The sequence below is a fragment of the Cibotium barometz genome, chromosome 46 (assembly GCF_041138505.1).
Source record: "Cibotium barometz isolate CiBa-2024 chromosome 46, ASM4113850v1, whole genome shotgun sequence".
NCBI lineage: Eukaryota > Viridiplantae > Streptophyta > Polypodiopsida > Cyatheales > Cibotiaceae > Cibotium > Cibotium barometz.
In genome coordinates this window covers 22,285,839-22,298,338 of record NC_141091.1, presented here as the reverse complement: position 1 = coordinate 22,298,338, position 12,500 = coordinate 22,285,839, and the positions used below count along the sequence as shown (strand labels likewise).

Genomic DNA, 12,500 nt, shown 5'->3' with positions numbered 1-12,500 from the left:
GAGATACGGATAGAATTCCTGAAAGCAGAACCCTATCCAACGATTTAGATTTAGATTTCTGTGGCCCTGTGCCCCGCTTCCCTCCTTTCCACCTGCCAATACTCAACACGAAGGCTCGGGCCGGAAACCTGGCCGGGCTATATTATCATTATCATTAGAATGGGCTTTTTCACTGGCAAGGGCAATCTATCATGGTTAGTGATCAGACATCATTCTACCATAATAGCAAAAAAGTGGCATAATTGGCATGATTCAGATTGTAGCAGGGATTCAGGGATTGCCAGGCTACTGGCAGCACGAACTAGGCTACAAGATTTCATCCCTAACTAATTCTATGAACTAGCTTAGCTGAACACTACGAAAGCCTTATCGTATTCAACGGACATTCTGCCGATTTAACCTTCAGATGATGAATCTATCATGGTTCACCCTTCGGGCCTCGCAAAAAGTGGCATAATTGGCATGATTCAGATTGTAGCGGGAACAGCCATTGACGTCAGTGTTAGTCAGCCCTTCGGCCATTGACTAACGTCAACCCTTCGGCCGGGTAGCCCAGTTCGTGCTTAGGCTGCCCTGGCTTTCAGAGAGCCATAAACTCCACAAGGTAGGTCGTTACTGAGCAGTTGCCAGCAACATTGACAAGCGATCGAATATTCTATCATGGTGGATCCTGCGCTGAAGGATGGTCCCAACGATTCCTATCCCTATCCTTCTTACCGTTATTCCGTTCGCTTGGTTTCATACCTTTGTCAGGATCGAAGGCCGAAGGAAGAATTCTGTTTCTTGCACTCGACGAAGGAAGAGGGTTAGAAGAATCTTCTTCCTTCGGGGCCTGGGGGTTGTCTTGTGGTGAGCTAGCCAATCCATTCTTTCTCCTATGAACGATTGAAATGTCACGTAAAGCTGCTTTCAAGTTGTTAGCTATTACTTCAAGAGTAACCAACGTTTCCCGCGTTCGGCTTCTTCTTTGGCAGCCTCGGCTGCTTCTTTGGTAGCCTTGATGGACAGCTCATTAGAATCTATAATACGTTTTTCGTGCTCTGCGCTTAAAGCCCATTTCTGATCATCAGAGATCAGGGTATCTTCCTTATCAATTAAGGAAGCCTTGCGTTCTAAAGCCTGAAGTCTTTCTTCAAGAGCTTCACGTGCTGACCGTTCAGCTCGTAGCTCTTCTTCGAGATGTTTACGTGCTGAACGTTCGATTCGTAACTCTTCTTCAAGCTTCTTATAACGGGGCCACTCGCTTATAGCTACATCTGGTCGGTCGGACTCTACATGGTCGGGCTTAGAGTCAACCGTCGGCATAGCAGGCTGCAGGTGGCTTTGTCCTGTTTGTGATTTCGGTATCTCGGATCTTAGATCTTCTTTAGATATTTTCTTAGGTATAGTATCTATCCATAGACCGTTTTCGTCAATCACAAGGTCTCTTTTGGTGGACGGGTCAATACCGCCGATTTAACATCATTTTGGTACGATAAACATTGAGTTTTGGCCAATTAATTATGAAAGAAGACTCAACAGTGCATTTGATAATTCGACCAAGATTCTTGTATTGTTCCATGAACCATGAGAGGTCGACTTTATCTTTAGCTAATCCTTTGTTACGGATCACGTGGGTAGAACCATCTAAAACCAAGGCGTAGCATTTAGGGGCTAAGAAGTAACCTTCTAGAACCTCGTATTCTAGTTTGAGTTTCCCTAATTCAGTGGAAGATACTTCTGAGTCTGGAAGTGGTTTGTCCAACACCACTGAATCAGTATCGGTGTAGTGGCATCCTGGTAAAGAGATATATGGGTACATGTGTATGCGGGCATATGCGGTAATTGCAGCTGACATTTGCACTGCTGATGAACTACTACCGTTCCTTAAATCCATCCACTGTCTTAAATTCGATACTTTTACTGAATCTTTGTTCTGATCATTCATTTTCTGCAATTCACCCGTATAACTTATTACGTAGTGGGTACCGTTCACCGGTTCCACCATACCGAATTGATAGATCAACATTAGATCCTCGAGTCTATCCTTATCACAAATTTCCGTTATGTTACTCTCGGGTTTTATGCCGAAGCTGAAAGGCAAAAAGCATTGGAGGAAATGGCCCAATTTGAAAGGGATGTCAATGGACCTTGGGAGGAATCAGACGACAAAATGATTTTTGGATACCACCACAGGCATCGAAAGAGCAAGCTCCCCAGTTTCCATCGACAAGCGAGCGTGTAGACGCTAAAGATAGCGAACAGTTTATTGAAACCAAGAATCAGGGGCAGCAGCCCGAAAAAGGAGAGGACCTAGGACATCCAATAGCTCATGATCCGCCAGAATCTGATTAACAGCTACGTCGGGCTACTGTTTTGTTAGCATTGCATGTCCTTCCTGTGCTTTGTGCAGGTACGTTAAATGCACACTTCCCGCCGGAACTTTTGACGTTTTGCAGGTTGTTTGGACAATGTATCGTGAAACCGTTGGATTGTCAAGACAAAAATAGAGCATTGTCCGCATAGAGCCTTGGAGAAGGTCCAGTTCAAGTCGGTGAAGACGCGGCCCCTTTTCCTTGCATCCCACCTACGGTCCAGGTCCGCAGCTCTTCACGGTTCTTTCCGAAAGCATAGGATACAGGAACCTCCGGTAGCCCAAGCTATCACGGTAGGTCGAGCTCTCTTTCTGTAATGGGAATAGCGGGCTGTCTTCATCTTCTTTTTCTGGATTTGAACCTCTCCATCAAATGGTAGCCCGAGCGCTATCGCAGATAGTTAAAAAGCCAGTCGTATTGTCTGGCGGGGCTCTAATCCGAATAGCTGGCGGAGCTCTAATCCTAATGAATAGGTAGCTTAAAGGTTTAATATTACTCAAAAGGTTCATGACTGCCCGTCGGATTCACGGTTAGCAATACTCGTCGAAGACCGAGTTAATTCAGGTAATTCAGGTGTTTCACGCCCCGTAGACGGTGTTTTATCCCTCGTAGACTCAGAGTCTTCGCTGGAGGATATCTCCAAAATCTCCTCCGGGATGGGGGTGTCTAAAAAAACAGCTCGGAGCATTTCCAAGACGTAGCTAATTCCATGTCTGCTAATCGAATACGTCATTATGTACGTAATTTCACGGCACTGAATATCATTGTATGAATCAACCTCAGCAGACTCACTTTGGCTCCCCCCTGGTAATAAAGAAGAGGAACTGATGTGAGACGCCATCTCGTTATCATATTCGAGATGATTCAAATTCTTCTTTTTAGCTCTTAAAACGTCTTAAAGAGTCCAATCGTTTTAAAGATTTATTCTGAGTCAGTAAAACGATGTAGCACCGAAGAGGACTTGAACCTCTGACCGTTCTGTTCGAAGCCTGGTACTCCCGATCGAGATACCGGTGCATCTATTGAGCAGGTGGAGCTCTTATCCATATTAAAGAGTGGGTCATATTATTATTCATCATATTCTTTAGCGTTTTTCTGTGCTGCTTGGAACATTCTGGGAAATTGAGTAAATAGATTGGGACTGAAGGTCACTAGGTTCCGAATTGTTTGAATAAGCAGGGGCACCCGAAAAAGACTCCGATTTGCCAGCTTTCGGCCTCATCTTTCACAGGGGTAACAACATGGATAAACAGCAAACAAACACTATTAAGTCAGTCTTATCCGATAGTACGGATAACAACGTGCATAAACCGCAAACTAACACTTATAAGGGGGACAATCCGGAGGTATCCGGAGACGGTTCAATGTTAAACAACCGTTTTAAAGGAAAAGAGGCTACTACCCCCACATACCGTGCTAGCTCCGGCTCAGATGACTTTAGTGGGTTTTTCAAACACGATTGGTTCAAATCGGGATCTCAGAACGAAGAGTTTAGTAACGACTACACTATGGATGATTGGGTACAGCCGCCCACAAACGAGAATATTGGCGATAAGGCCGCAAGTAACGACTATTTGTATGCGAATAAGTCCTCACAGAATGATGACTCAGACTTTTACTAGAATTTCCTTTCCGAACCTACGGGAATCACAACCCCGACCGAGCCCGAAACGGGACAGAATCATGCTACAGTTGATCCGAGCAAATCGGATGTTATCGCTCGTCTCGATACCAGTCCTAAAAATCTATTGGCAAAGATTTCTGCACCTCGGAGGTTGAGTCCGAAATCAGAGAGGCCACTATTGATAAGCCTCCGAGCGGTAGAAACAAATACCTATCATTTGTTTATGATAAATTAGAGAAAGGCCAATTCTGCCTCCAGTTCAACGAGTTAATTGGTAAAACCACGGCGGTAACGCGGAGGTCTTTATGAAAGCCCATAGGCATAGAGTGGCTATGGGCTTTTTCCCTCGTTTCACTAGCCGACTGCAGCTCCAAGGTATTCCTCTCAATTTCCAGCTCTCTCTCATTTCCGCGCGCTTTTCTTTTCATTAGAAATAGGATGGCACCAAAAGATAGACCGAGCACTATATATGCCGCTATTGCTTCTACGAAATAAAGTAAATGGGGGTTCATGGTCGACCCGTGGCCTTTCTACCAGGCGTGCGGAAAGGTCCCGTCCCTAAAGGTCGTAGCGATTGGCGAGAAAAGGCCTTATGGTTGAAGCAATGTTCGGTGGCCCGGCGACTGGTGGATGTGGGACGTGTAACTATGTTCCCGATTCTGAAACGAACGCCGATGGTCTCATTGACCCGGACAGGTTTACCGAGGGTTATTCCCGCTAACCATCGTAAGGTGATTAGGTCTGGTTCGGAGCGGTCCTATGAGATGATTGGAGTGTATCCCATCACATTCCGGATCTATCAAATAATCGATTGTAAAAGAGTAATGGATACTACCTCTATTATAGGAGAGTTTGATTCCATTGAGAGTAGGGCGCAGAAAGTCAAGTCTTGCGATACTTCTCAAGCCCTTCATGGTGCCTGATGAAATTGTCTAAAGCTGTTCTCGGCTCTGGTAACAGAGTTCGCTCCGAAGCTGTCTTGGTCTGCAGGCCCTCACCGCCTCGACGAATGAATGGGCCGCATAGATATTCTTCACCAATAGCAGGGATCAGCCTCTCTCGGTTATTATGAATAAAGTCAAGCACTTCAGTGTCTATACAAAACGCCTGTCCCTGCAGGCAGCGAGCTTTCTGCCGTGTTCGCTTTACCGCACTAGTGTTCACCTTTGCGTGAGCTCAGAGCAGGCTTTATCCCACTAATACTAATAGGGACCCGGGCGCTTACAGCATTAACTGAAAACGCTACCACAACCGATGAAGACGTTGTAACAACCTCCGAAAGCGCTACCACAATTGATATCTCGCCCGATTCCAAACCTTATGAGCCGAAGATTGATTTCACTTTCCGCTCTCACTGGAATCGATAAAAGCATTGGCATCAAGAAATACTTCATCGGTATTGTAGAGAGTATTGTCATGAATGCTAATATACTGACTGATTTGCGACGGCATTAATGGAGTATCGCTACTCTCCAAGGGTGGCGGGGTGTCATTTCGTTACTTATTTCGTCTAAGCCTGAACCTGGGCCTGAACTCTCATGCGGGCTTTCGCACCCACGTCGGCTCCCGCTCCCATGTGGGCTCTCATCCGTGTCTTCACCCCTAAACCAGGGCCCGTGCTATCACCTCTTGAACTTCTATGTGGGTCTTCACTTCCGGGGCCTTCACTCCCGGAAGACGTGTACCAGATTCAACCGAGCCCGAAGGGCTGCCAGTCTCTAGTGACTTCGACAACCTGCCGCAGGAAAGGGACGGCCTGTTACAGAGGTCCGAATTATTAGAAATTTGTTCTATAACCCGAAATTTCGTATATAGAAAGATCGTTGGCAATTGCCTTCGTTCCATGGCTTTCTTTCTCTGAGGAAGGGTGGCCGAGCGGTTTAAAGTGTAGCACTGGAAATGCTATGTAGACTCTTGTTTACCGAGGGTTCGAATCCCTCCCCTTCCTTGCCATGAATACTCCACGATTTGATTGAAAAAAACAACCTAAAGCCTGTTATATTGGAATATCTGAAAAGAATATTTTCAGACGGGGGTGATAGCATCTTTTCTTCGGGCCAACAGCCAGCAGACCCTGGTTCTTCTTCTTCTTCTTCTTTCTCCTTCGACATAGACCCTGCTGGGTCTTCTGAGCCGGGCCCCCAGGAAATGGTAGAGGAGCAAGAAGAACCGGGAGATAAGGGCTCTGAAGAACAGGGCTCCGAAGAGCCTGGAGTGATGAGATCTGAAGAACCTATAGAGATAGGCCCGGGGTCTGACCTGGCTAGCTGTTCTGAAATAGGTGCTATCCCACCGGAAAATCGTACATTTGGTAATGTTTCAATGGAAATCCAACCAGATAGTGGCGAAGCTACGCCATTTAACTCTGATGCGTATCCTAACATACATAATAATACCATGTACGGCATCGGTACCGATACCGATGGTTCTTCCGAATTGTATGAGAGCTGTTCTACTCCAACATCCTCAAGATCTGAAGGTTTGCAGAGTATTATGGATGAGGAAGAACCCTTAAATAGACATGTATGGACTTGGAGAGAGGCCTCTTCTAGGTCTCGACTATTCCAAATCATTAAAGTTTGGGCAATGATAAAACAAGGTAAAGAGACCCTATCGGCAACCTCTTCGTACCGAGCCAGGTAATCAGGAGAAAAGGGATTCGAACCCTTAACCTTTGGTTTTGGAGACCATTGTTCTACCATTGGAACTATTCTCCCGAAATCAAATAATTACTTACGAGCCCCGAAGGTTACTTTGCTGGGCATAGCTTTAGTCAAGGAGACGGGGTAACGCGCGCTCTCCCGCTTCGTTCAGGGGTAGCGCATAAGCTAGCGTAAGGCGTAAGAACCTTTTGTTAAAGGGAATGACACGTTGAATTATGTGAAATCCGAACTACCGCGTTACTGCCATTAAAGTCAAACGAACTGCCATGAACCCTACCGGGTTTCATTGTTGGGAACCCTTTCGTTCAGCCATTAAAGAAGAGTGACTTGATAAATAACCCACTAAAAAGAGTAGAATCGTTCAATGGCCCGAAGTCATATAGTTGATAGGTATCCCTATAGTGAAGGAAACATCTTGTTGGAAATGCCAGTTACGACCCTTCATTCCTTGGCGTTGAACTGTGGATTTCGATGACATACAACGGCAGCGGGTAAGTAGCCGCCAGATAGGATCGAATAACCGCCGGGCGGGCAGGCCGGCCGATATCGTCGTTCTTTGGCCAGCTTGTGCCCCTTCCCTTGGCGTGGCGCCCTCGGTGCGTGTTCTAAATGCCCCTATCCCCTATTTATTTGATGAATCCCTTTCGTTGTTTCCCGATATTTATGGCAGTTTGTGCCAAGACAGTGTGCGGGGGGCCTTGGGCTCCCTTCTGTCAGCTGCTCACAACCAACCTACTTTCGTCTCGAAATGCCGCCTTCTGGCGGGCACTTTCCTCTCACTAAGTGGAAAGAAAGGGGGTTTGGGAACGCCAGAAATCTCACTCCGAATTGGAAAGGACCTCTTCGAAAGCAAACCAATGGTACGCTAATTCACTTGGTCCTATCGATTTCCCACGTTAATAATAACCAAACGTGAAGCGGCATCGGGAACGGCCCCTTCGTACGGTTAAGGTAGGGTTGTAGCGCCATCGCCTACCTCTATGAGGATAATGAACCAAGTGTCATATACCCAGCGCCATACCACTTAAATGAGATTAAGGGGCTCCGACACTCCAACGTGGCGGAATTCCCGGCAGAACAACACCGTTCTATGAAACATTCAAGGTTTGTGTGCACCGAAGGGGACTTGAACCTCTAACCACCTGGTTCGAAGCCAGGTACTCTATCCGATTGAGCTATCGATGCTTTCAGAAAGAAAAGAACACGCTTTCCCTGTCTATCTTTGGTAGGCGATTCGCTGGTTTCTGGAGCACCGCTTGTTTAGCAGGTGGATCCAGAGTGCCCAAAAGAGGAGCCCCATGGTTCAACGCAGGTCAGCCTCTGAGGGTGCATCCCTCATGGGGCTTGTCCACGCTAACGCGCCATTGACTTGTTCAGGAGGCAGCTTTTCGAGCTGGTCCACGTGGATGGTTCTCTAACCACGCACTGTTAAGGAATGACCTAGTAATGTAATAGGGTCTCTTAAAGTTGCTTGCGGGTAGGTACTTGCAGCTTGTAGAGGGCACGGGTGTTGAGACTTCGCCAACATGGGTGCTTTCGCCTTCGTTCAAACTCCTATGCAGAAAGCCATTCCACTAATGAAAGCAGCGAGTCATGCCACGTATATAGCCAGCGTTAGTGAAAAGTACAGCGCGCAGCCTTGGCTACAGGAATATTATTATTATTCGTTACTCATTTCATGACTGAAGCGCCTACGCCAGAAGAACGCACCTTTGAGAGCAAAAGTGGTAAGGCCAGGGAGCCACCTGGCAATAGGAAAGTGCACGAATAGTCCGAGATCCGGCCTCTCCTCATTACGAAAAAAGCAGATTCAGGGAGTGGGCCAAGTGGTAGCTTGACCGGCAGATTCAGGTAGCTTGCCGGCCAAGTGAAGTGGTAGCTTGCTTAAGGCAGGTTCCCCGCCTTGACAGCGTTGAAACGGGCCGGCAGGGAGAGAAGACCTTTTGAAAGGCGGATTTGACCGGCAGGGAGAGAAGACCGGCAGATTCCCTGCCCTCTCAGTGCCTCAAACGCCCTAGCACACAACGTCGTGGCCCACGAAGACGCTATTTGCTCTCCGATTTCCACACCAGCTCTTGCAGAGCCAGGGGCATCCTATCGGTTGCTGACTCTAAATCAAAGCACCAATTTCCTTTCCCATTTCCTCCTATAGAAATCAACGATTGGACCGTCTAGTTCCACACTTCTATTTCTTGTTGTCGTCTCGAGATTTCTTGCTGTCGGAACGAACCGAAAATGTCGCTGGAAAGCGTCATTTTCTTTTCTTTAATCGATTTCAGATCAATAGAACGCGGGTTTGCTGCCCATTCGATCCGTCCCTCGATTGGTGGATCGAATTCCCGGTGGAGGAGTACGCATCCTATGCGATTAGATTGGGTCCTCGTACACCCCTTCGTTGTTTTGGGTACATGGCAGTACCCGGCTTCGCCAACGAACTTTTCAGCCACTTTCCGTGGACCTCGGAAAACCGCGAAGCGCGTTTCCCAAGGTCCCCAGGGAGGAAGGGGCCACCCCCGTATCAGCTGCTGGAAATTTTGGCTCGAATGCCTTTTCCGCCGGCCGAAGGGAACCCCGCAACCTGGAGGATCGAAGTGAACTAGAGGTTCACGCGTAGCGGACTGGCAGATAACTTGGTAGTACCTTGGTCCTAACCTTGGTTGGGGCATCGGTCACGAACATGGCCCGTAAGGGAAACACTCGGTGGGAATGAAAACAATAAACACGTTAACTTTCCGGTAGCGAGGGACACACGGAAGCACGAGGCACATCCAAACCTTGGATAATAGATACCCGACGATTTGAAGGAAAATAGCTTCTCTGCGCCTTCTTGGGCTGCTTCAATCGGAGTGACGTTCGATCCGGGTCTCAATAGGTCAATCCGTAGCATTTCCATATGTACACATCTGCGATTCCCTCTGCTTTAGCAAAACCTTCCTGGGCTGCTTCAATCGGAGTGACGTTCGATCCGGGTCTCAATAGGTCAATCCGTAGCATTTCCATATGTACACATCTGCGATTCCCTCTGCTTTAGCAAAACCTGGCTAAACCCTTTTATTCCCGGAGAAGGAGCCGGTACATTAGGCAGGTTCGGAGGTGCTAACGGTGAGTCCGGAGGTAAGTCTGAAGCCGAAGGTGCGCTAGGCAGGACCTCCCATTCTAACAGATCAGTTAACGGTACCAGTACCATAGGCGGGCTCGTATGACTATTCGCTTTAGCGCTCCACATGCCCCACGTCCCGGGGCGGTAATGGGTCATAGAAAGATGGATCCCTTCAAAGGCTTTATACAACCTGTCGCACAGACACTAGTTTATAGGGTGAGATGGGGGATTCATTAAGCCCCCATCCCGAAGTGCTGTAGGCTTGGGCCAGCATGCACCTATTCTTTCTTTCTTTATCAATGGGATACAAAGGAAATTAATCCACCGTGGTCACACATACGTAATCGAAATTGCGAGAGATTGGGTAGCACATTCGGTCAGGTCCGTGGTCCAAGCTTTTTATGGACATGACATCACCGCAGTCGTCGAGATGTACTTTTACCAGTTTCTCGTCCAGTAGAATGAAACTCTTGGAATTGCGCTTCATATGGCATAGAGGTTGATTTTTCCCTTCCCGCAACAGATAATGGTGGTTTGGTTTCTCTCTCGCTAGAGAGATCTCTACTCTAATCCAATCTAAAAAGAGACGACACCAGCATTATTGGTGATTGCATCACTGCTCACTGACCGGATACCCGTTCCAGATAATCATTCTTAGAAACAACTTCCACGACAGTAAGCGTAAACGCATAATTAGTTCCACGGATCTCGCTGCGCTAACCATGGTAAACTCTCTCTCATTATGTAAAAATGGAAGTCTGATTCGAACAACCAGGTACAGCATCACGTTTAGCACCTGGGAAAGGTACAGCCCGACTATAAGGTACATCAGCCAGAGTTATAATCATACATAAATGAGTCTTGGCTAGTACAACCACTCAATTGTCCACTTCTGGTAGACGTAATTAACCCAATTCCAGATCATCCTCTGAAATCATATAACTGTCAGAAGTTAATGACTATTCATCGGAACTGTTATAGTCTGAATACTCATAAGGTTGGGTCGGCGGCCAGCCCTTCTCTAGGTTCATTCGCCTCCCTCCAAACTGTACTTGCAAGTTTCCCTGCAAACAGCTCTCCACGCCTATTAACACTTGAAGAGTATACTGTTATTTCGCTAGGGCCTTCTCGAGTCTTTCAGGGATAGACCGTCACACTCTGGTGGATCGAACGGTGATATTCCCGGCAAGCTAGGAATCTGTTTCCCGTTCAATCAAGCCATGATCCTAGTCTTTTTCGACAAGGTGACTTCCCAAACAAAGAGACTAATATGTCTTACCTGAAATAATACTTACATTTTCATTTACGGTCAATTCTCTGTGATCTTTGAGTTTCCACCGGAATTTCGCAACGTTCCTTACTGCGAGCAGTTGAGACCCAAAAGGGTGGAGTATAAGCGCTGGTCCCCTTCGGTAAAGTGCTTGTGCTCGCTGTTACCTACCGTGGGACCTCCGTTCCCGAGGGAGGCAGAGCAGGAACAGTCAACCTTCGGCCTCGCTCCTCCTCCGGTAGTTTTGTAACCACTGTGGTTGCTGCCAACGCGTCGGGGATCCCCCATTCCAGAGATGACGGGGTCAGGCCTGTTAGGTCCGAAGTTGTATGCCACTAGCTGTGGTGCCGATAGACTTACTACTTCAGCGCCGTCATTGAACATCGCAAGCTGAGCATCCATTTCCTGTACATTGCCCATACCAGAAGCAGGAATGTGTACCCCCAACGACTCCGAGAATGGAACCATAGGCTTCTCATTGGCTAGGGGAGCCTTCTCAATGCATGGGTAGCACCTCAACTTCTGGTTTCTGGCACGCTCTAGTCCCTTGAGTCTCTCGACGTCAGACGAGAATTTCCCTTGATTCTCGTCTCTCATTTGGTAAGCCAGATACTTTGTGGACTGTAGAAGCAGTCCGGTGCATTTCGTTGCACTTCCATCACCTTCGTCAAAGGGCGCACTCCGATACCATTAATGTCCAATAGCTTTGATAGTAATGGCTGGATCTACCACCTGGTCCATCGAATATGGTAAAGCGAAGGATGGTATAGCAATAAACATCGGAACGAAACTGAGAAGAATGGTCCAAATAATCTCTGTAGTAGTTCCGTGAACCATTCTTTCAGGAATGGGGTTTCTTCAATAATGGAGATGCCATAAAGTGCGGACCAACATCCATAGTACAAAGATCAGAATAATGATTAAGAAGACCGGAATATCGTGATGCGAGTCAATTATTCCTTACATCATAGGTATGGCTGCGTCCTAAAATCCCAATTACCAAGGTTCCGCGGCGTCACGAGGAGCAATTGGGACGAATAGCTACCAAAAAAGGGTTCTCGAAATCACTAAGAGGTGTGTGCCCATTACTCCAGCCGTGGCACCAAAGATTGAGTGTAGAGTACCTATATCTTTGTGGTTCGTGGAAAATAGCCATCTTTACACGAAACGGTTTGTACATAAAAGAGTCTTGGCTACTATAATCAATAGAGAGATAAACCCTACTGCAAATACCATGAGTGCGCAGAAATCAAGCCCAAGACTCAGTTCCACAACCGAAGATACGAATGGATATTTCACTATATCCAGGCACATGGTATAGTGGCCATTAACGAGTTCCAATTGGGGCAACAACAACTCGTCGATCTGTTGGCGAGTTGGATTCCTGGGGAATCCTTGTACGAAGGGTAAAATTCGGTCGATTCTCTCGAGGAAGTCGCTAAAGCAACCTCCGCACCTCGACCAATGGGTCATGGCGCTCGAAAGATCG

General features: G+C 47.2%; 2 protein-coding genes and 2 non-coding genes across 7 annotated transcripts in view; 2 read left to right on the top strand and 2 right to left on the bottom strand.

Annotated features, from left to right (window-relative positions):
• PMS1 (DNA mismatch repair protein) overlaps positions 1–12,500 on the top strand; it is a 76,169-nt gene that overhangs the window by 39,100 nt on the left and 24,569 nt on the right. The gene's annotated exons all lie outside the window — the stretch shown is intronic.
• On the top strand, positions 5,840–5,926 carry TRNAS-GGA (transfer RNA serine (anticodon GGA)). Its single transcript has one exon. It is a non-coding gene; the product is annotated as a tRNA-Ser (tRNA).
• On the bottom strand, positions 7,753–7,826 carry TRNAR-UCG (transfer RNA arginine (anticodon UCG)). The gene has a single exon. It is a non-coding gene; the product is annotated as a tRNA-Arg (tRNA).
• On the bottom strand, positions 10,026–11,995 carry LOC147611998 (Cytochrome C oxidase subunit II-like, transmembrane domain-containing protein). The gene is given in 3 exon segments (XM_086783856.1): positions 10,026–10,672; positions 10,674–10,738; positions 11,692–11,995. Coding segments are annotated over 3 exon segments (420 nt in total). The 5' UTR covers positions 11,981–11,995; the 3' UTR covers positions 10,026–10,606.